Below are 24,850 nucleotides of genomic sequence, written 5' to 3'. Positions count from 1 at the left end.
ATAATGTCCTGGGCTGGATACAAATTTTGGTGGCCACCGATCAGCTTTCAAATTCCAGCTCTAGTTACCTTGGCTGACCTGTATGATCAGAGTACAATGTTGAATGTAGTAGCAAATGTGAATGCAGTGCTTGCCATAGTCGCTGCTCTGTGCTAAATGCATTCCCTATGCTATCCCATTTCATGCTTTGTACTGACCCCATCATGTATGTACTATTAGAAACCCCATGTTGCAAATGAGGGAAACAGTCTGAAAGAGGCTGGAAAAGTGCCCACTGCATGAAAGATACACAATAAATATATTTCCCTTCTGTCCTGACCACAGGGTCAGAGCACAGTAGAGGTCTTGAACCATTCTGTGTTTTATGATATTGTTCTGGAAGGTCTTAGGAGGCGATCTCTTCCCTAATGAATGTGCCTGCTTTTCCAGTTTTTCCAAAGGTTCAAGAATTACTTACTATATGGTGCATATTATTATTATTATTTTTGATTTGGCCAAAATCCCTCCCACTTTCTTGAAACCATTTTGCCCCATGCAGTGGTTGTGGTCATGCATAAGAAACAGCAGGTGGTGCCAGATGACAGATGGTGTGGGAGCGCGTTCCCCGGTAGGAGGGGGCGCGAGCGAGCAAGCAGGCAGGCAGCTGCCAGGAGCTCTTCCCCGCTCGCTCACGCCTGCTCTCAGAAGCTCCGATCCAGACACACGCGAGGCGCTGTCCTTTCAGCACCACAAGCTCGGGCTGAGGAGGGAGGACTCCCGGCCGTCCTCCTCCTCTTCAAATTGGCTTGAATCTGCTCTGACCCCACAAGAGTGCAGCACAGTAAGTAGGCATTTGTTTTTGCTATAACCACTCCCCAATATCTTCCAAACCCTTTCACCCCCACAACAACCCTGTTTTGTCTAAACGTTCCATCAGCAGGATTGAGAGAAGAAATTCAGTTGTGTTGAGCTTCTGGGGGTGGGAGGGGAGCACCATTAGACTTCTAAGGGATCTGGAGATGAATAAATGTGATTTGTTTATTTAGTTGGCAATCCTGCAATATGGGAGCTGCTAACTTTCCGTGGAACCAAAAAAAATGGCCCTTCGCTATTGAGGAAATGGAGTCATTCCATGGCTGAATAACAGGATCAGGTTCAAGCTAGCCTTTTTTTTTTTGCTTTTATTTTAGGAAATTGCACCTCATGTACAATCCACATATGATGTAACAGGGTACACACTGAGACATTGAATGTATTTATTGTGTTTTAGGGTATTACTGATTGAAAAACCAACATAATAGAATAGCAACCAGAGTGGTGAGGTGAAATTTATCATGCTGCAGGGGGGATGGTATAATAGGACTTCATTTTGCACTAAGTATAATCTTTTTACTGGCATTGTGTGAACACTTTAGCTCTTAAAGTGTATTTGTTTTACATTTATATTTTTTTGTGTGTAGGTTTAGGATTTTCCTTGAATTCCTTAAATTTGAGTGCTGTTGAACCCCATGGGAAGGTGGCATGTTTTGATGATTGAAGTTTTATTGGACAGTGGGAATCATGTCAGGAAATCTAGTGGAAGATCAATGACTGATCGCAGATTGAAAGCCCCTTGAGTGGAGCTGTTGAGGACAGTGCTGTTTTCTCTGTCGTCAGCCCTCTCTTTCTGCCTCACCTCCTGCTGTAACCAGAATCCCACTGCTTGCCTTAGGTCTGGGAAGAAAGGCGTAAGGATGGTGAAGCTGAACAGTAACCCCAGCGAGAAGGGAACCAAGCCGCCTTCAGTTGAGGATGGCTTCCAGACCGTCCCTCTCATCACTCCCTTGGAGGTTAATCACTTACAGCTGCCTGCTCCAGAAAAGGTAAAGCAGGTGCTTTTGTTCTCATTAGGCCCCAGGCTCCCCCCATCTCAGGAAATAAAGCAGCAAAAAATTCCACCCCCCAAACCCTTTCATCCCCTTATCTGCCAAATGTGCTCCCTTTCTTGTAAAATGTAGTTATTCCTCCAGAGCCGAGACATCGCTTGTATTATTTCAGATTTATGGTAAGTGTTTATTCATTTTTTGTTTATATCTGCATAAATGGGCAAGCAAATTGATCTTTCCTTGTTAAAGTTTTCTTACAGCTGGTGAATACTAATAAGCTTCTAGATGGTGACAGAAAATTCATCTTGATTATTTTGGGAAGGTCTTTCAAAAATTGACAGGTATAGATTTGAGGACAGAGGATTGGATTCACTCCAGCAAGCATTCAGTTTGCACCTGCTAAGACCCTGTCCCTATACTAGAAGTTAGTTATAAAAAGACAAAATTACAAAAACCTTTTCTAGTATGACAGTTTAATCTACTTCATCCTGGTAAATGTTACACCTGAGCATTACAAAGATCGTGAGGGTGCACAGGTGGAAACAACTAAATTCTGTTGGGGTGGAGAGGGTTTGGGAATGGGGCTGAGAGGACAGGTTAGGCAGACTGCAGAGGAGAGCATTTGAATTGGGCTTGTAAAGGTGAGTAAAAAATCTTCCTGGCAGACCATGGATTGGGCAAAGGAAGGCATTTTAAGGCAAAGCATGGAGAGCTTTGGGGGAGCAGCATGACTGCGGGAGAGTGTCTTTTGGGGAGGCGTGGCTGGAAATGAGTGACTGGCTGATGGCACATCTCCTGACATGGGAGTAGTCCATGAAGAATGGAGGTGGGCATTCACACAAAGGTGGGGTGTGGGTTACGGACACAGAAGGGAGAAACAGTATCATTTAAGGTTCACCTGGGACAACCTGGGGTTTTATTATGTGAGCTTTTGTACACGGTAAGGGAGAGACTTGGAGGCCAGTGATGGAGTTCCCTGACTGAAGAGCGAACAATGGATCATTCCATCTGTTTGGTTTCCCATTGGCATCTGCAGGAGGGCATTGTGTGTCTTAACCAATTGGCTTCAAGCAATCAATAGAAGAGAAGCCAAAGGTAGATAAAGGGGCTGCTGATTGGCCAGGGATTGAATCGTTTGTTTTGAAAGTGCAGAGATTGTCAATAGGAGAACGTGCAAGGGTGGGGTGGCTGACAGAGAGCATTCTTAAGAGCCATCCTAAGGAACTGATAAAGCCTTTATAGATAAATTCTGAACAGGTAACTAACACTAAAGAGATGAGAAGGGGCAGTATTAATAGAGTACCTGCTACATGTATATCAGAGCTTCTTGGTTTTGAACTGCATATTAGAATCACTTGGGGAGATTTTGGAACTCCTGCTTTCTAGGCCACACCTCAGAACAACTGTATCAGAGTCTCTGAGAGTGAGACCCGGGCATTAATATGAATGAAATCTCCCAGGTGGCTCCTGCATGCAGCCAAAGTTGAGGACCATTGTTTTAGATGCTCATTAACCCTGGGAGTCAGGGATTATTCATTCATATTTATAGATGAAAATTTGGTGAGTTATCTAAGCTCACAGAAGGAGTAAGTAGAAATGTTGGAGTTTGAACTCAGATATAAGTAGAAGTTAGTAAGAGAAGGGAGGGATATTCTCTTGGGGCTTTGTGAGGCCAACAGCTATAGCCTTGCAGATCTGCATGTCTCTAAGAGGTGTGCAAAGAAAAGGGATTGTGGTGAGGTCATCTCTCCCCTAGCCTTCTACATGCCTGCAGGTCATCTAGAGATTATCATGGTCTCTGATCCCCCCCACCCCGCCACACACTTAGGCTCCCACCCACCTCCCAGGGCTTTATTCTTTCAATGAGAGAGGAGGCAGATCTGAGAACCACTGAGTATCCAGTCCAGGTGTACCAGAAACTGTCCCAAAACCTGAAGGATAATGCATTGTCTCTCATGGTGGGCCTGCAAGCATGCAAGGGGAAGTCAATTATCCTGAAAGATCCAGGGGCCCCAGTTTGACACTCTGATTGTCACCACACAGTCTTTCACCAGGGCAGCCTCAGTTTCCTGTTTTGTGATATGGGGAGGATCACACCTACCTCACAATGGTCCGAACAAAGTTAGATGTGGCCTCATATATAAAGTGCCTGGCTAAAAAAAACTATAAAGTATAATGTCACCATTTTTCAGGTGCTTCCTAAATTCTTGATGCTAAGCTATATGCGTGCACGTGCACACACACACACACACTCACTCATACATGCGCGCAATTTTCTTTTTTTCAGGAGTTAATAAGTTAATAAGCCCCAGTGAGGGAATATCTACTGTGGTACAGAAACTCAGACACAGAGGGGTAAAGTAGCTCCCCACAGCAAACAGCTGGGAAAGCATCCTGGATGTAGAGCCCAGGCAGTGCTGTTCCAGAACCTTCCACCTCAGCAGGATGAGAAGTGAGCCAGCCTGGGAGTCCCCACGTGTGGTCTGTGGCTCAAGCTCAGCCACTGACCCACAGTGCAGTCCATTCTCCTCTCTTAAGTCTGTCTTCTCTGAGTGGGGAATTGTATTATCAGTTTTCTGTGCTAATATTTAGATTTTAGAATCTTTACGAGAGTAATTACATTTTTTCCCCAATATGAGAACAGTAAATGTTAAAAGTAAATATTGCTGAAGAAGCCAAAGGTCCTCTAAATGCTTAGAATAGTGTCCAGATGACCAGCAAGGGCTCTGAAGCCACCTCTTTTGGTGGGTTCAAATCCCACTCCAACTCTTACCAGCCTGCTTTGGCTAAGAACTTGGAGGGTAGTTTCTTAAGTTGCCTCAGCCTCAGTCTTCTAGTGCATAGAATGGGGATGCTAATTTTGGGACTCACCTCACAGGACTTTTGTAGAGGAGGCAGAGCGAGCCCTGACACAGCTGTCAGCCCTTTGGTTATGCTCTGGTCAGATGGTGAGTATTTGAAGCTAAGATGGTTATCAGAAGGAAGGATATTTGACCCCAATGTCAGATCATGGCTTTTCTTTTTGAAAATGTAAAATACAGAGTATGCTTGTAATACTGAAAGTCAGTATTCTAAGTATCCTTTAATAGTATGAAGTCTGAATTTCGAGAGAACAGCGTCTGGAGGCTAGCTGGAGTCCTCTCGTGGAACATGTCTGAAGACTTGCTCTGGGCTAAGGAGGGGACTATGCAGGGCATTCAGATTCTTTCAGTTAATCTTCCCAGCAGCCGTGTAAGGTGGGTCTCAGTGCCCCCATTTCACTGATGAGGAAACTGAGGTTCAGGACAATATAATGGCCTGCCTAAGCTTTACAGATGAAGAGTGGAAGGACTGGGGTTGGAAGTGTACTTGATGTTCCAGCTTTTTTTCTGCATTGCACTGCCTTCAGTAAGAAGTCTCTCATTCTGGGAGAGTGCTTCCTCAAACGCTAGGCTCCCTCATCCGTGGCTGCACCTGCCTCTTAAGCCCTCCCCCTGGCAGGCTCCTGGACCTGGAAGGGACCTGGACTGGTCCCCCAGACAGAACACCAGAGGCTCCAGTGCTTGCTCCCTGCCTGGTGCTGGAGAGACTGGTGTCAGCCTTGGGGAGGAGTGCCAGGCTCCTGAGTGGCCTCCTGCTTCTCTCTTTCATGAAACTCAGTCCTCCACATTGCCTCCAAGCCTCCCCAGGGCTGTACCTGGGTCCCTCTCCCATGGAAACCTTCCTCATCTCCTCACCCCACAAGATCCCCTCCCTGAATCCTGACCTTGCCACTCCAGCTCCTTCACCACCTGGCCTGCTGGCCTCCATTCTTTTCACTCCCACGTTGTGCCTCGAATGTCAGCATGCCAGACCTACCTGGAGCAGCGGTGCTCTAGGGAGGTGGGTCTGTCTCCCTCGGGGACAGTTAGCAATGTCTGGAGACATTTTTCATTGTCATAACTAGAGGGAGGATTCTACTGGCATTTTATGGGTGGATGCCGTGCTGCTAAATATCCTACAGTATACAGGACACACCAGTCCTGGCCCTAGGAAGAATTATCCTGCCCTAAATGTCAACAGCATCAAGGCTGGGGAACCCTGCCCTAGACTCTCGCACACTCCCCAGGATGTTCCATGCCTTCTCCTTCATGAACATGCCATTCCTTCTGCCCAGAATGCCCTTACGGCTCCTTTGCTTGTATGATGTCAGTATTCATCTTTCTAAACCCAGTTCGGAAAGCAACTCTCCTGAACACCTTCTTCGACCACCGATAAGTAGAGCTGTAGTTGTGCTTATCACCCTGGGAGGTATTCATTTATTCATCGTCCATCTATCCATCCATCCACCAATCCATCCATCCATCTCCCCATCCGTTCATCATCCACCAGTCCATCCATCTATCTCCCCATCTGTTCATCATCCACCCATCCATCCATCTCCCCATCTGTTCATCATCCACCCATCCATCCATCCATCTCCCCATCCGTTCATCATCCACCCATCCATCCATCCATCTCCCCATCGGTTCATCATCCACCCATCCATCCATCCATCTCCCCATCCGTTCATCATCCACCCATCCATCCATCCATCTCCCCATCCGTTCATCATCCACCCATCCATCCATCCATCTCCCCATCCGTTCATCATCCACCCATCCATCCATCCATCTCCCCATCCGTTCATCATCCACCCATCCATCCATCCATCTCCCCATCGGTTCATCATCCACCCATCCATCCATCCATCTCCCCATCCGTTCATCATCCACCCATCCATCCATCCATCTCCCCATCCGTTCATCATCCACCCATCCATTCATCCATCTCCCCATCCGTTCATCATCCACCCGTCCATCCATCCATCTCCCCATCGGTTCATCATCCACCCGTCCATCCATCCATCTCCCCATCCGTTCATCATCCACCAGTCCATCCATCCATCTCCCCATCCGTTCATCATCCACCCATCCATCCATCCATCTCCCCATCCGTTCATCATCCACCAGTCCATCCATCCATCTCCCCATCTGTTCATCATCCACCCATCCATCCATCCATCTCCCCATCCGTTCATCATCCACCAATCCATCCATCCATCTCCCCATCCGTTCATCATCCACCAGTCCATCCATCCATCTCCCCATCCGTTCATCATCCACCCATCCATCCATCCATCTCCCCATCCGTTCATCATCCACCCATCCATCCATCCATCCATCTCCCCATCCGTTCATCATCCACCCATCCATCCATCCATCTCCCCATCGGTTCATCATCCACCCATCCATCCATCCATCTCCCCATCTGTTCATCATCCACCCATCCATCCATCCATCTCCCCATCCGTTCATCATCCACCCATCCATCCAGCCAGCAAGTCTTGCAGGGTACCCTCTGTGAGCCAGGCCCTGTGCTAGGCCACAGATACACAGCAATGAAAAGACAGCATTGGCCACTGCTTTCATGGAGCTTCCAGTCCAACGAAGAAGAGAGACTTCCAACAATCCATCAAACAAATAAAAGCATATAGATGCAAATTGTGGGAAGGGCTATTAAGGGAAGAACAAGGTGTTGTAATGTAAGGAGAGATAAGACATATAGGGGATCTAATTATAATGACAGGGTGGTCAGGCAGCAGGCCTAACTGAGGCCTGAGGAGGGCGGAGGAATGATCAGGGGGCCACGTTGGCTGATGATGTCAAATGATGGGGAGAGACTTAAGAGATGAGGTGGGGTGGGCACCAGTTTATGTGGGCCCTGGTGTATTTTTTTTTTTTCAAAAGCTATTTAAAGCAGGAGAGTCACAGGATCAGAGTTTGATTTTTGGAAGATTGCCCTCATTGCTGTGAGCCACCCTAGGGACAAGGGACAAGGGACAGGCTCAGTCTCATGCCTGGTCTTTTGACATCCTCTACCTCTTTCTGTTCAATCAGTCCTCCACACAGCACCAGATTAGTGTCCCCCAAAACAGGGGTGACTGAGTTGTCTGAAGCACCCCCAATACGGGAGTAGAAGAAAGGAATGGGGGGGTGTCTGACACCAGCTAAAAGGCCACTGCTACATTCAGGGAGGAGAGGATAGTGGGGCAGTGGCAGTGGGGTGGGAAGGCTGATGGTATTTAGACATGGTGCCAGGTTGGTTGGGAGGAGAATTTGCTTTCTCTGCTCCATTTGCCCACTAGACCTGAGGCCCCAGCTAGACCTGAGGCTGTGTCATCCTGGTAGCCTTAGGCCTGGCATGCAGTGGGCAGTGGAAATTACTGGCTGATCCCCCTCTTGCCTAGCTTAAAACTGGACTCAGTTTCTCTACTTGGTAGCTGAGGGAATAGACTCAAATCTAGGTGACTTTCTCCAGGCCATGGGAGCAAGCTCCTGCGAAGCTGGAACATTAGTCTGCAGACATCAAATTTCAGGACATGCCTTTGGTGCTTTGCTGCCTTTGGTTCATCTAAGGAGCCACAATAAACCAGGTGTCCCCACAACCCCTGTGAGGTTGCTACCATGATCCCCGTTTTACAGGTGCAGAAACAGGCTCAGACAGGTGGAAGGCCATCCTAGGGTGCACCAAAGGAAAACAGTGTAGCCAAGATCTGCATGCAGGTGTGCTGGGAAGGGCGGCAGGTGTGCTGGGAAGGGCGGCAGGTGTGCTGGGAAGGGCGGCAGGTGTGCTGGGAAGGGCGGCAGTTGTGCTGGGAAGGGCGGCAGGTCTGCAGAAAGCAAACCACAGACAGGCACAACCCACCTTGGCAGAGCCCCAGGTGAACCATAATCGGCAGGTCTGCTGCTGCGTTCTGGGCAAACACTTCTTTTCTTTCTATTGATGATTAAGTCTTTATGCATCTTGGAGGAGGTCACTTACCTACTTGTGGGAGGAGAGGAACACAGATATTTAGAAACTAATGACTAATGTACGGCGTGTTTTAAATTTTGCATGGTAGGCCATATGCACTTTATAGTCCTAGAGACCTTGGTTCAAATCTCAGCTAAGCTATTTACTTACTGTGTAGCTTTAGGCACATTGCTTAACATCTCTGGGCTTTGAGTTTGTTCAGCCCTAAAACAGGTAATAATATCTACCTAAGAGGGTGCCGGTGAGGGAAACAGTGTGACAGTTGTCTAATGGGCCCAGCTCAGTGCAAGGCATACTGAGGGAGCGCACAGATAGTTTCCTTTCTTTCACTGGGCATCTAGAATATGTCTCTTGAAGATGATAGCTCTAGAAGGAGACTGCAGAAGTGGAGCATGCTGAGAAGGATGGGGTTTCACAGGTGGGTGTGGGGCAGTGTGGGGCCTGATGATGCTCTGCAGGGGAGGCCTGAAAGGGGACCTAAGGCCTGTGTGCCTTCTGGGCCTCTCCCTGGGCTTTCTGCAGGGTTTCGTTTTCTCCCCGAGACACAAGATACGAGAAATGTAGCCTTTCCCCAGGGAACAGCAGAAATGCACATCCCTGCAGGCTCCAGGCCCTAGAGCCCCCTGGTTCTTCAGAGAATCTCAAGAGATGAATCTCAAATTGGGACAACGTCTCTGACTAGGCAGATCCTGCAAATAGGTAATGACAATAAACATAACAAAAATGCCGTATAATTTAAAAACACAATTTTAAACAAAATATACTTTTTTTACCTACCGGATTGGCGCAAAAAAAAAAAAAAAAAAAAAAAAAGGATATTTCCTCATGTTGACAACACTGGGGCAAACTTGTCCTCAATTCACTCTTGTTGGTTATGTAATGTGATGCAGTGTTTTTCAGAGGGTATTTTGACATTGTCTGTAAAATGTAAACTGTGGATAGCATTGGACTGGTATGCTTTTCACTGGTAGGAAGTTACCCTATGGGTATATATTTCAAGTCTGCAAAGGCCACTATATGTTGAAAAGAACTGGGAACAACTTGGACTGTTCCCTGAGAAGGGCCTGGTTAACTGAGCTCTGGCGCACGCAGGCGGAAGCCTAAGCAGAGGTTTTGAGAGTGAGGCTGATCTGCATGCGCCAGCGTGGAAAGATGTAACAGACACGCTGCTTCGTCCAAACAGCTTTAAAGAGAATGGTGTGGAGTGATCCCATTTGGGGAAACACACACAGTGTGAGCATGTTTTATTCTTGTAATTCGTAAGACGGTTTTGGAAGGACACATAGAAAACTGTTAAATGTTTGGGAAATGGGGATTGGAGTAGGTGCGTTCCATTTGAAGAATTTGATTCTATACTTTTCATCTTTTTTTTTTTTTTTACCATAAGAATGTATCAAATTTTATTCATTGATTTTTAGAGACAGGGTCTGTCTCTGTCGTCCTCAAGCTGGAGTGTAGTAGTGATGTGATCATACATAGCTCCCTGCAGTCTCGAAGTCCTGGGCTCAAGCAATCCTCCTGCCTCTGTCCCCTAAGTAGCTGGGACTACAGGCACATGCTACCACACCCAGGCTGATTTTTAAATACTTTTTATAGCTGGAGTCTTGTTGCCCAGGGTAGTCTCAAACTCCTGGCCTCAACTGATCCTCCTGCCTTGGTCTCCCAAAGTGCTGGGATTACAGATGGAAGCCACTGCACCTGGCCTTAGATTTTCTATAAAAAGAATTCACCCCCGTTTCACAGATGGCAAATGGTCTCAGGGAGTGGATGTAACTTGTTCACTTTCACACGCAGGGAGATCACGGTGAAGCCAGTGCCTCTGTCTGTACAGGGAGGTGTCAGAACAGCACAGTTTGAATTCAAATCCTACCTCCACCTACTTGCACTGTGACGCTGGGCAAGTTTATTCACCACTGTGACCCTCTGTTTCCTCATGACACTAACATCTTCCTCTGAGGTTTGTTGTAAGATAAAATGAGGAAAATACATAGCAAACGTTTATCATAGCGCCTAGCACATAGTAGATGCTTAATGCAATGGTGTAATTATTATTGTTGTTGTTCTTAACCTTATCTGTTTAGTCCCAGAATCAGGTTCCCTGTTTCTGGAGGTCACAGGGCTACCCCAGGCAGCAAAGAGAGGTGAGCAGTGACATGGCCTGGGCTTCTGGACTGTGGAAGACCCAGGTGGCAGCGCTCTGGGCTCCACTGTAATGATTCCAGCCCAGGCAGCCTGCCTCTGTTCAGAGCAGAAGGAGCTGGAAGTCCCCCGTAGAGGATCCCATGGAGAGTAGCTCGTCTCGCCCCGTGCTATGCATTGCCGTAGAAGTGGGGAGTTACAGACTTACTGAGGCAGATAGTTCGTTTGAGACTAGCTTTTATACAGCCTCTGAGAAAGCAAAGGCCCAGCAAGAAAAACAAAGTTTATTCCATGGAAAGAGCTCTGGACTGAGAGTTGGCGTTCATACTAGAGACCTGCTTCCGACCCAGTCTTACTGTGTGACCTGTGGCACATCCCTTTCCCGCTCTGCACCTCAGTCTCCCCATTTGTGAATTGATGGGGTTGGACAACACTGCCACTTAAGTCTTTTGAGCACTGACATTTTACCTTGTGTTTGGGGCCCAAAACCAACCTTCAAGGGCCCAGGAGAAAACATGAATCCAAAGAGGGAGTGTGGAGTAAGGAGCGATAGGTGCAAATGGGGGAAGCTCCCAACTAAGGACGCAGGCCCCATCTGGGCAACTTCGCCTTCTCTGTTTAGAAATAGAAGTTATTTGTTCACTCATTCATTCCACAGTTTTTATGGCCTCCCTGTTATGTCCTGGTTCCCCAGGATGAGAGCTCAAGTGTTAGGTGGCACTTGGATCTGAGCTTGGGTTCAAGTCTGGGCTCTGCCTCCTAGTGGCCATGTGAGGTTATGAAGTCACTTCTGCTCTCTGGGACTCAGGCTCCTTATTTGTAAAATGGGAATGATTACCTTTACCTCACAGAATGATGGAGAAGATTTGCTGAGATATAGGATGTAAAGTGTTTGGCACAGTGCCAGGCATGTAGTGGGTACCTTTACAAGAAACCCCAAACCATGATCAGTAGGAGAGAGTATGATATTCTTGAGTTTGAATCTAGCTCAACCTGAGGCCAGTCATTTGATCACAGGCAAGCGACTGAACTCTTGGAGCCTAAATTTCCTCATCTGAAAAATGGGAATAATCATAAGGAGAGAACTGAGGCGTGGAGAGAATGTTGTCAGGAGAATGATGAGAATTGAATGAGTCCAACCCCATCAATTCACAAATGGGGAGACTGAGGCGCAGAGCGGGAAAGGGATGTGCCACAGGTCACACAGTAAGACTGGGTCGGAAGCAGGTCTCTAGTATGAACGCCAGCTCTCAGTCCAGAGCTCTTTCCATGGAATAAACTTTGTTTTTCTTGCTGGGCCTTTGCTTTCTCAGGGCACCCGGCACCATGCCTGGCTCATAGTAGGGACTCAGTGCCAGCCATTCATTGTCCTGGCTCTGAACCTGTCTCTCTGCTCCAGGGATGATGGGTACAGCTTAGATCTATTTTTGGACTGTGCAAGTCCAGCTCATAAAAATACAATCTTGCTCCTTGTCAGCACTTCTGCACTTTTATTTATTGTTCCTGCCAATCCTCGGACCCCTCCATGTGGGAACCTCTTCATTATTGATAATCCTGGGAAGTAGTATTTTAAATTTTTATGATCTGTACTTTGCACCATCTGAACCACCATGCATTATCTGGCCTTGCCAGTGAAATGGGAATTATATCCAGATGAGGGGTCCTTTAGGGATGAATAATTTATCCCATTTTCACAATGCCAATTATGTTAAATTATGTTCTTCATATTAGCAGCTGACAGGACAATGGGGATCCAACATGTAAATATGGAAAGAATACAAAGTTATTGCTTTGCCCAAATCCACAATCGTATTTGAAAACCTGGAGTTTCATTTGTCCAAATATCTATAAAACCCCACTTTAAAGAATAAAAAGAGTAGGAGGAATTTTGCCTCTTCCCTCTCCTCTTTTCTTCTCTCGTTTCTGCTGATAGACAAAGCACTCAGGGCTCTGTTTTGCTCCATTTTCTTTTAACTGTGGGAAAAAGAATGTCTAGAAGAGAGGCTTTCTTTGCAAATTTATTTTTCTCCTTTCTTGTTCTCTTTGCCTATGCACGCTGATAACTCCAAGGTACAATTAATTACGATTGGCTACCATTTCTTATGCTTTCCCTTTCAGAGTACTAAAAAGATGTAACTGTGACTCTATCGTTTATAGAAGGAAAATGTTTCTGGCTCTACTCCATAGGAACAAAACACTAAGCTTTATGCAAGTCCTCTAGCTGGCTGGTTGCAGTGATGCAGTGACTTTGTAGGGCTGTATTTTCCTTGCTCTCTGCCGGTCCCCACGCAGTGTACCTTCACTGTGGCCAGAGGCCTCTCTTGTGCCTGAAATGCATACCTGCAAAGCCATTTTCTCATTTACAATCATTCCTCAGCTCTTCACTGCCCTCACATTAATCTTCAAGGTGCCTAGTATAGCATTCAGAGCCTCTATGTGCCTCTCTAGCTTCCTCCCTGTCACCTACTTACCTCAGCCATCCTGTTCCCTGGCCACTTAAAACTGCTTCTCTGTAGTTGCCTCAGGTGTTGGCCTCCTGGATGTCTTCTAAAGGTTTACTGGTATTGTCTCTCCCTCAATATAGAGGGATCTTTCCCCGGGTTTGGAAACAAAGAAGCTGTCCAGGGCAAAGATCCAAAGAGAGATGACGATGTCCTGTACTGGGGTAGAGGTCGTGTAACTGGATGACTGGGTTGATTTAAGGGAAATTTTTGAGGAAGCTGGAGCTGGAATGGGTGGAATAATGGAATGAATTTTGAGACTAAAGAGAAGGGAGGAATCATGAGAAGTATCTGTGTTTGATTTGACACAAACAGTGGTTTGGATAATGCTGCTGTTATCTTCTAAGTAGGGGATTACAGGGCATGAAGATGTTGCGAGTGAGGTGGCTGGGGCAGGAGGGTCAAGGGTGAATGTCCAATAGGGTCATCTGAGTGTTGAGTGACATGTGAGTGGAAGTATAAATTTGGGAGTCATGAGGATAAACAATGAACTTGATTAGCCAGGTGTGGTGGCACATGCCTGTAGTCCAAGCTACTCGGGAGACGGAGACAGGAGAATTGCTTGAACCCAAAATGTAGAGGTTGCAGTGAGCTGAGATCATGCCACTGCACTCCAGCCTGGGCAACAGAGTGAGACTCTGTCTCAACCACAACCACAACAACAACAACAACAAAACCAACCAAACAAACAAAAAAACCAATGAACTTGGAAGTGATGGGAGTAAGAACATGCAGAGGGGTCTTGTAGATGGAAAGAAGAGCAGTCATGAGCTGGCTTTGAGAAATCCCAACACTGAGAGGTCAACAGAAAGAGGAGGAGCCTGGAGTGGAGACTAAGGAGGTCTGATGGGTGAGCCAGCACGAGAACCGAGAGAGAGGCTGCCATGGGCCCAAGGGAGGAGAACCTTTCAAGGAGGAGAGAGAGAACAAGCTTGTCAAAAACGACTGAGAGGTCGAAGAAGATGAAGGCAGAGCACTGTCCATTTGTTCCAGGCAAACAGGCCAAGACCTTTTGAAATGGAGATGGAGTTCCAAAGAGCTAACACTTCCTCGGGATGAAGATAAAATATTGTGTAGCAGCCTGAGTTGCTTTTGGAGAAAATGTGGCTTAGCTAAAGAAAAGAGTAGATGACTGAGGACTCACATGGTGTCAGGCATCCGCCTGTCTCTTGGCCTGTATTTGAGTTTTGTGGTTTGAGGAGTGAGGACCTGAAACTAAAGGGACTGTTTTCATTAGAAAGTCACTCAGAGCCTAAGTAGAATTTCATAGGGATTCACGGCAAAGCAGGACATGGATTTGAAGAGAGGGTTATGGCCCCAACTCTGCCTAACTTCAGTACCCTCTAACCCTATAACTGGGCAAATGGTGAGTGGTATATTTTTATGATAAATACATTATACATATAAATTATTATACATATACTTGAAGTTGATGTAAATGACATCACACAGTATATAAAAACCTCTTGTGTCTAATTTCTTTTGTTCAATGTAATGTCTATGAAATTCATCAATGCATATGTAACATAGCTTTGAGACATTCCATTTTCTGAGTAAACCACAATTTATCCATTCTGCTGTTAGTGCATATTTGAGATGTGCACATTTGAGATGTTCCCAGTTTGGGGCTATCAGGAACAAAGCTGCTATGAATGTTCTTGTATCTTTTGGTGGACCCATTATGTTTTTGAGCTGACTTTTTGCTGACACCTAGGAAATCTATTGATTTTGGTTTACTTATTTAGTTTTGGCTACCTGACTAAATTCTAATCGCCTTTCAGTTCATTTTCTTGGGTTTTCTTGGAAGACATGTGTATCAGATAGAAAGCTTTCTTTCAAGTAACAGAAAACCCAGCCAAAATTGGATTAAGGCCCAAAGAGTAGATATTTGCCCTATAACTGTGGATCCCAGAGTAGGTCTAACTTCAGGCGTGGTGTAATCCCAGGGTAGGATGTCATCTGGACCCAGCTCCATTTCTCTGGGTTCTTCTTGGCTCTGCCCTTCTTTGTGTGCTGCCTTCGTTCTTCTCCTGGTTCCCATCAAGGTAGCAACAATTCCAGGACTCAAGACTTCACCACACCATCCAGAGGAAGAGTCACTCACGAAGACCTGCCAGGCTTCTTTCATCAAGACACTAGTCAATACTACCTCATAGCTCATTGGTCCACATTGGGTAACATGCCCATGTCTGAGTCAATCAAATTGTGTGATCAACAGGATGGTAGACCCTGATTGGCTCAATTTCACTAAGGACCATCACTGTCACTGAGGAAGGAGTCAATCCCACTGAACCACATGGCTGCCACACAGTGAGGCAGGGGTGGATTCCTGAAAGTAATATCATAGAGCTTTTGGTTGAAGAAAGAGATGGATGCTAGAGAATCAACCTCAAACTCTTTATTATTATGACAATGAGAATGATATTGCCTGTAACAATTATTCGTGGCCTTGTTCTGACAGTAATTTTTTTCAGTTCTGTCTCCTGCCTCAACACGTTGGTTAGAATATGGGGTCTTTTAAGTTGGCACAGAATGGAAATGGTTTTGAGCTTTTTCAAAAGCTCAGGGAAGGATGTTTATAAGAACAGAGAGGGAGAGAGAAAGACTAAGAAGCAAGTACTTCTTAATATTTTTTAAAAAATTTTACTGGTCTCTGAGTTTGCGTACAACATTTGATGTGAAGATGCTCAAGACCAGTCGGAGGACTGTAGATCTAGAAAGGAAGGGATCAAGCCAAGAGATGATTGAGATAGACTTGGCAATGTGGGAAGGTGGACTAGTATTCTATCACTGTGTGACAAATTACCAAAAATTAAGTGGCTTAAAAAGCACAAACTTATTATCTCACAGTTTTCATAGGTCAGAAGTCTAGCCATAGGCTAGCTGGATTCTCTGCACAGGGTCTCATGAGCCTGAAATCAAGGTGTTGGCCAGACTGCATTCCCACTGACACTTGGGATCCTCTTTCAAGCTCATTGAGGCTGTCGGCAGATTTCAGTTCCTTGTGGTTGGAGGACTGAGGTCCTGGTTTTCTTGTTGGCTCCCGGTTGAGGGTTGCCCTCAGGTATTAGCTGCATGGCTCGCTTTCAGCATGTCAGTTTAATTCTTCAAGGTCAGTGGAGAATCTCTTTCCAGTCTGTTATGCTGGAGTTTTACATAGCACAGTGTAATCATGGGACGGACTAGCCCATCATAACCACAGGTCCAGCCCACATTCTAAAGGGAGGAAATTACACAGCACATGAACAGCATGGGGCAGGAATCTTTGGAGCCAAATTAGAATGCTGCCTACCACAAAAAGCAATTATTACTCCAAGGGTTGTGGCTCATGCTGACCGGGAAACACATGTATTATATATATGTTAATAGATGCGTTATATATATATATCACACACACATATGTGTATATACACACATACATGGGGAGATATTAAAATTATAAATCTAAGTTTGTGAATATTTCTAAAACTGTAGATTAAGAGAAATAATCAAACATCTAAATTTTCTTTACCACTTCATAATCTGACAGTTGATCTAGTGATATACAAAATATTTCTAATAACTGGAATTTGTAGAATATCCTTTCAGTTCACAAAGCACCTGCATGTATGTTCTTTCATCTGGTCCATCCCAGGTTGCTGTGAACTAGCCTAGGAGCTTTACCATTTACTCTTTTGTTTACATTAGCTTCCAGCTCTCGCATTCGAATTGCCGTTCACATGCCAGCAAAGTGGGTCCTTGTAGATCTCATGCTATTTAACCCCTTTGTTTCTTTGGCTCTGTGGTTCACTTTGCAGAGACTGTCTTCCCTTGTCTTGTCCTCCCAGGAAACTTCTATTCCTCTTCCAAAACTCTTTTTTTTTTTTTCTTTTTTTGAGGCAGAGTGTCGCTCTGTCTCCAGACTGCGGTGGCATGATCTTGGCTCACTGCAACCTCCGCCTCCCAGGTTCAAGTGATTCTGCTGCCTCAGCCTCCTGAGTAACTGGGATTATAGGTGTGCGCCACCACGCCTAGCTCATTTTTTTTTTTTTTAATTTTTAGTAGAGATGGGGTTTCACTATGTTGGCCAGGATGGTCTCGATCTCTTGACTCTGCGATCCGCCTGCCTCAGCCTTCCAAAGTGCTGGGATTGCAGGCATGAGCCACTGCGCCTGGCCCTCAAACTCTTTTTTTTTAGTCAGGTCAGTTGGGGGCATTCTTGGATGGCCTTGTTCTTGAGAAGTCCTTGTGTTGCTCTTGATAGGCTAGGTAGCGTGACCCTGCAGCCTCAGACATCTATGGAAGAAAATGTGATAGCACCCAGATGTTACTGGATTAATGTTCTGAATGTCTAACTTGTATCAACTCATTTATGCCTCCAAGCAATCCGACGAGGTGGTCATGGTGATTTCCCCATTTTATAGTTAAGAAAATCAAGACACAGAAGGCTTCATCAACTCATCCAAGGTCACCAGCTAGTAAGTGCCGGAGCCAGGATTTGAACTCAGCCCACACTTGTACACTCCCCTACAGTATTGACAATATCGGTATCTGCTTTATAGTGTAGAATTAAGTAAGATAAGGCATGTCAAATGCTCACTGCCTGCTATGTAGTAAATGCACAAAGTATGAGAATTATTTTTCTTATCTGTGGTACAAGAGCTTCTGTTTTCCTATTCTTTGGCCTAGAGGGTAGGAAGAAAATAAAAATCACAGAGCATCTTTCTGCCCCACCCTCTGTCAGCGCTCATCCATGTTTGGCTGCATTGCTTCCCTGTTTCAGGAAGCCACGGGCTCTCTTTTTGTTGTTTGGAGGAACAGACTGCAAAGAGGGTGGGATACAACAGCAGAATTTCCATCTGGAAATGCGTTCTAGAGGTAAGAGAGGGTGGGGTGCTGATGGGCTGGGGCCCAGGGCCTCCTTAACCCCCGTAAGTCCAGCCATAGGTTAGCTGGGTTTAGGTACCACCTGGTAGATGTTTGATGTGTGGTAGTGCTGTCCCTATCCCTTCCTTTTTGAGCTGCATTGAGTCCATGGCATGCCTCACAGGTGTTGAAGGACATTCTTCATAGAAGAATTCTTGCTCTAGTTAATACGCTTGACTGTTGTCTCCAGGGAAAGTTGGTGGGCGTTTTCAGTGAAAATTCTGTTAATTTAAGTCATACTGGGAAGTAGGAGTGATCATGGTTAGAAGATTACTTCATTTTAGCTGTGTGACCCTGGGCAAGTGACTTAGCATCTCTGAGTTTGAGTTTCCTTGTTAGGAGAGTGGAAATAGTAGAGATAGGTAGGTAAGGCATATGAAGTGCTTGATCTAGTTCCAGCACATAATAAATGGTTCAAAAATATTGCTCATTATCATCTCACTTAACTCTCAAAGCAACCTTACAAAATAGGGATATGATTAGAATTATTCTCTTTCACAGGTGAGACCCTGAGGCTAAGACAGCTTCCGTGTTCCCCATGGCACTGCAGCACTTGGCAATAGTTATTGATTATCTGTCAGGTTTCTTTTTCTTTCACTTTGCCTGCACAGTGGGATGGAGTTACATAAATGTCTTGTCAGGTTGACAGCATATCTTGATAGGATGTTAACCACCTCTGCAAAAATATTCAGACTTTAGAAAAATAAGATGATACAACAGATTCAACAGAACTTTATATTTTTCTTCTTACAAGTCCCCAGATCAAATTGGAATTAAGTGTGTGTGCAAAGATTTGGAAACAGAATCTTCATCACAGCTTTCTATTTTATTTTATTTATTTTCATATTTATTTATTTAATTTTTGTGGGTACATAGTAGGTACATATATTTTCGGGGTACAGGAGATATTTTGATACAGGCATGCAATGTGAAGCACATCATGGAGATTGGGTGTTTATCCCCTCCATTTATCCTTTGAGTTACAAACAATCCCATAACTTGTTTATATAACCAAAACTGTGGAGGCAACCTAAATGTATAACAATTAAAGTTTCATTAGATCAGTTGCAGTACACACATGCAGTGAAATGTTATACTATACCAAAAGGCAAAATAAAATCATGTATTTGTTTACATTGGAAAATTGAAGAAAAATATAGCGTTGTGTGATAAAAGCAGGTTATAAACTATAAAGTATGAATTCATCTCATAAAATATATGTTTTCATAAATAGTAAATATATAACAATATGTACATATATAAGTCTATACAAATATCTAACAAGGTGTAATCAAAATTGTTACCTAGGGTTGTCTCTGTTGGAATGGGGAAGTATTATGAGTAATTTGAATTTTCTCTGATGTGTGTTTGAAGGGAGGGGTTCTTTATTTTTTTGATCTTTATGTCATGTGTAATAAATTCTGGTTACTAAAAAAAAAAGGAAGGAAAATGTTTCAAGTCTCCATGCATGCTAACACACTGATTAAATCTTTCAGGTGATTGTGAAGACAAGAACGGAATATCAGCCGGAACAGAAGAACAAAGGAAAGTTCCGGGTGCCGAAAATTGCTGAATTTACGGTCAGTTTCTTGATGGCATAATAGAAAGAGTAAAGGTGAGGCTGGCTCCAGCCAGCTCAGCACACCTCGTGCTTGGAGCAAGTACTGCTGTCGGTGGGGAAATGACGCAGGCTATTTCTGAAGGATTTCTTGAAGCCGTACGGTCTGGTCACTGAGTTTAATCAAATAACAAGAACTCTGCCTCTGAGGTCTGTCATATTCTTGTGTACTCTGGAATGTTCTGATAAATCTCATAATTGATAAATGCCTCTTTTATTCCTTCTCCTTTCTCCCGTTCCCTTCCTCCTGCTTTTTCGTCACAATCTCCAGGAAATGTGATGGAAATGCAGTAAGTAACTCACATTTTAGTCCTTGGTTGCAACAAATATGAGAAAAAAAATGGTGGGGAAAGAAAAGCTGGCTTCTTGGTGGTGAAACCCTAATACTTGATTTCCTGTTTCTTGGTGGAGGGGCCGCGAGCAGCACTGGGGAATATGTTGCTAGCTGTGACGAATTGCATGAAGGAGCCACAAAGCATTCTTTGTGAGGGTGAAAGAGGAACCCCAGGTAATGCCCCGAGGAAGTCACTTAGGAGCTGAGGTGGGTGGGGAAGCGGGTATGAAGTAGGTACAAGGTGCTGGCAGCTGAGGAAGGTGCAGCTTGTGCAAAGGCCCTGAGGCGGGAAGGAGGCTAGCCCCAACCCTGAATAGAAACAGAAATAGAAACCCTGAATAGAAATAAGGACAGTGAGGCTGGGCTCTAGGAGGGTGCGGGGAGCAGACACAGATGAGGCAGAAGTGGGCGGAGGACAGACAGTTCCAAGCATTGAAGGCTATATGAAGTCATTTAGGGTTTAATACTAAAAGCAACAGGAAGCCTTTGAAGGACTTCAGGAAGAGAAGGGACATGATTAAATTTGTGTTTTAGAAAAAGTATGCTGGCTTTTACATGGCTAATGGAGTGTAGTGGATGAAAGGGAATATGGGGCACTATTAGGCTACTGCAGTCATTCAAGTGAAAAAACACAAAAAACAGTGGCAGATCAGATAAGGCTGGTGAGTGGGTGGAGAGATGCAGGCAGATCTGAAATACTTAGGAGGCAAACAATCAACCCTGGAGGCAGTAGAACAAGTGGTCCTGTGGATGGACGATGCAGCAGCCTGGCTGGGCTTGAGCCTTGGTTCCACCTTGTCCTAGCTGTGTAGCCACAAGCGAGTCACCAAGCCTCACTTATCAAATGGAGATAATAGTAGGGTTGCTATGAAGATGAAGTACAAAATACATGCAGAGAACTTGGATCTGTACAGGATAAGTGCACAATTAATAGTAGCCTTTTTATGTCAACTGTGACCGGGAGCTTTGAAAGTGAACATGACTCGTGGTTGGTTATCTGGGAATGGAAGTGTATGCGGGGAGAAACATGTGGGTTTGTTTGTCTTTGACTATTTTTCTCCCCACTAAATGAATACTGAAGCAGCTGAGTATGTGGCCCAGGGGAGGAGTGTGGTCCCTCTGTGTGCCTCCCCTGGAATGTGGAACTTCCCTGGATGCCACCCTCCTCTTGGAGAGCAGCGGCTGGTCTTACTTTTTTATTGTACTTTAAGTGTCTGCCACACAGCACAGGTCCAGTGAAAGTGGACCAAGACCCAGCTGCACACAAATACTTGCAGGAATAAGCAGGTACCTGCATGAATGAGCACAGAGCTTGCAGGAGAGGCCTGGGGTATCTTGGTGCCGCAGGCCACGGGGTCAAGTTGACCTGTCTTCCTGGCAAGAGATCACAAGAAATATTCCCAGGTGCACATGTAGGAATGTTTACTGCAGTACTAGCTATAAAATTAAAGTATTGGAAACTAGACTTTCAACAACTTTCTTGTGATTTCATAAATGAGAACACATCCACATGATGAACTACTTTACAGTTTCTTAAGAATTACCCTTTTTTTCTCAGAGAGTGGTTTTCTCTAAATTATATGTTTACGAGATACTTTCATCTAATTTTTACTTTTCTATGCTTTCCAAATTTTATGCAATGTGCACTTAATTATTTCAATAATCAGGCAAAAATGAGAATTATTTTTTAAGTGTGCTTTTTAAAAAAAAAAAACAGAGTGTTAAGAGTTTTTTACCCTACAACTTAAAGTATAATAATAATAAATAAATTAAAAAAATAATAATAATGTGAAGTCCCATCAACTGTGATGTCTGACTCTGCCTAAATGCTAATTAATAATAACTTAAAATATTACTTTTTAAAGATTACCAAAAGATGTTATTCAGAAATAAAATTATAATGTTTATTAAAATATACTTATGACATTAAAAAAAAAGAGTTTTTAATAAAATCCTTTATCCAGCAGTCATTTGAAATGATGGCTATGAAGTGCAATAATTTGGGCAAATACTTAAAGGGAGAATGTTGAGTGAGTAAAGCAGAGATTAAAATTGTATGCTTTCTAGGATTGGAGCTATGAAAAATTACAAATACAGAGGAACAACAACATGGAAATAAATGTATTAATATTAAAATGCTGTCCATGGCTGTGTTATTAGCAGTGATGTAGGGCTATGGTTATTTTTCTGTCTTATTTGACAACTTTTGGTGATGTGGCTATTTTTTCATATCTCCGTGAGAGATTGATATAATCCCCTATGGCTCCGAGAGGTGACACAACATGCTTACCCACCAGCAAGTGGCAGAGCCAGTGTGCAGAGCCAGGGTCTGGCGGCCTCTCTGCTCAGCCATGATGCCTGCAGTAGGTGGAACCAAAATGAGTCAGCTAAGAGAAAAAGGGGTGCTGGGTCAGGGACCAGGGCCTGTAGAAGTTCTCCACCCCCATGCAGTTTGACTCAATTAGTCCTGGGGGTCAGGAAAGAAGGGCTTTGTGGTTCAGGGGCAGCCCTCTGTCAGCCCTGACTGTCAGGCATGGGCAGAGGGGGACCTGTACTTGAAACAAAATGGGAGGAATGGAGCAGATTCTCTTGTGCTTATGTAAAGCTGCAAGCATTAATTAGCCTGGTTTTTCGCTTTCTTAAAGAGAGCTCCCTCTGAACCCCGTGAAGGATGCACCTGCAGGTGCAGAGGTGGATGCAGGGAGGCTAGGGAGGAGGCGTGGAGGTAATTAAGAAGAGTCTGAGGGTCTGAGCTGAGTCAGCAAGCTGGGGCTCAGGATCCAGGGAGGGGCTGCTGTGGAGGTGGAATTTACAGCACTTGCTCCTGGTTGGAGGAAGGGCATTGAGGGACTCGGTGTTTGGCTTGTCTACCTGCCGCTGAGGTAGGGAGCTGGGGAGATGCTCTGAGTGTGAGGTGCCCAGAGTCCATGGGTGGGGAGGGGAAAGCAGGTGGTCTGACCCCCCTTGGAACTAACAGGCTGAGAGCTCAGGATGGAGATTTCCACCAGAGAACCAGGGCTGGAGTCAGGGAATTTACAGTTAGAGAGCTTGGTGCTGTTACACAGTCACTGGGTCACCCCGCAGATACATTGCCCGGGGCTGAGGGAACCCTGGGAACAGCAAAGGTGCACCCCTTCTCATTCCAATCCCTTCGTGGATCGGGGACAGCTTGTGATTTGAATTTCAAAATTAACCTGGAGAAATCAGTTCATGGCAATTATACTGTGAGAGAGAAAAGAAGGGAGCAGGGTGGGGAGAGATGAATAGAGAAAGATTCACTGAAAGAATTGCCTGGAATTTTTGTCATTTCTGAAACTGAGGAGGCCCTGCAGTCATTGTAAAGAGCCACAGACTTGAAATATCATCAGGGTTATGTGAGAAAATGGGAACATGCAGACAAAAAACCCTTCCTTCTTTCTTAATCTGCGAGCGAGGGGTTCTCTAAAACTGATTTTGCTATGAAAGGTGCTGGTGCTGGGGAGGGTGTTTGTGTCATGGGATCCTGATGCTGTGGAAGGTGCTGGTGCCATGTTGGGGGTGCTGGTGTTATGGTGATCCTGGTGCTGTGGAAGGGGCTGGTGCTGTGGAAGGTGCTGGTGTCGTGGGAATCTTGGTGCTATGGAAGGTGCTGGTGCTATATAGGGTTCTGGTGTCATGGTGAACCTGGTGCTGTGGAAGGTGCTGGTGCCATGTTGGGGGTGCTGGTGTTATGGTGATCCTGGTGCTGTGGAAGGTGCTGGTGCTATATACGGTTCTGGTGTCATGGTGATCCTGGTGCTATGAAAGGTGCTGGTGCTATGGAGGGTGCTGGTGTCACAGTGATCCTGGTGCTATGGAAGGTGATGGTGCTGTGGAAGGTGCTGGTGTCATGGGAATCCTGGTGCTATGGAAGATGCTGGTGCTGTGGAAGGTGCTGGTGTCATGGGGATCCTAGTGCTGTGGGAGGTGCTAGTACTATGGAGGGTGCTGCTGTCTTGGTGATCTTGGTGCTATGGAGAGTGCTGTTGTCATGGTGATCCTGGAGCTGTGGAGAGTGCTGGTGTCATGGTGATCCTGGTGCTGTTTAAGGTGCTGGTGTCGTGGTGATTCTGGTGCTATGGAGGGTGCTGGTGCTGTGGAAGGTGTTGGTGCTATGGAGGTGATCCTGGTGCTGTGGAGGGTGCTGGTGTCACGGTGACCCTGGTGCTGTGGAGGGTGCTGGTGTCACGGTGACCCTGGTGCTGTGGAGGGTGCTGGTGTCACGGTGACCCTGGTGCTGTGGAGGGTGCTGGTGTCACGGTGAACCTGGTGCTGTGGAGGGTGCTGGTGTCACGGTGACCCTGGTGCTGTGGAGGGTGCTGGTGTCACGGTGACCCTGGTGCTGTGGAGGGTGCTGGTGTCACGGTGACCCTGGTGCTGTGGAGGGTGCTGGTGTCACGGTGACCCTGGTGCTATGGAGGGAGCTGGTGTCACGGTGACCCTGGTGCTGTGGAGGGTGCTGGTGTCACGGTGATCCTGGTGCTGTGGAGGGTGCTGGTGTCATGGTGATCCTGGTGCTGTGGAGGGTGCTTGTGTAATGGTGATCCTGGTGCTATGGAGGGAGCTGGTGCCAAGGAGAGTGCTGGTGCTCTAAAGGTTAGTGGTGCTCTGAAGGTTGCTGGTGCTATGGAAGGTGCTGGTGCTGAGGAGGGTACTGAGGCTATGGAAGGTGCTTATG

General features: G+C 45.6%; 1 protein-coding gene across 1 annotated transcript in view; it reads left to right on the top strand.

The window, feature by feature from the left end:
• Positions 1-647: 647 nt before the first annotated feature.
• NSG2 (neuronal vesicle trafficking associated 2) overlaps positions 648-24,850 on the top strand; it is a 64,161-nt gene continuing 39,958 nt past the window's right edge. The window contains exons 1-3 of the mRNA XM_011740101.2: positions 648-820; positions 1,691-1,841; positions 19,699-19,782. Of these exons, the coding sequence (XP_011738403.1) occupies positions 1,713-1,841; positions 19,699-19,782 (213 nt within the window). The 5' untranslated portion in view covers positions 648-820; positions 1,691-1,712. The remainder of the gene's footprint in view (positions 821-1,690; positions 1,842-19,698; positions 19,783-24,850) is intronic.

This window comes from Macaca nemestrina, chromosome 6 (genome assembly GCF_043159975.1).
Source record: "Macaca nemestrina isolate mMacNem1 chromosome 6, mMacNem.hap1, whole genome shotgun sequence".
Taxonomy (NCBI): Eukaryota; Metazoa; Chordata; class Mammalia; order Primates; family Cercopithecidae; genus Macaca; species Macaca nemestrina.
Note: the sequence above shows the minus strand (reverse complement) of the source record. Positions and strands in the feature narration are given on the sequence as shown.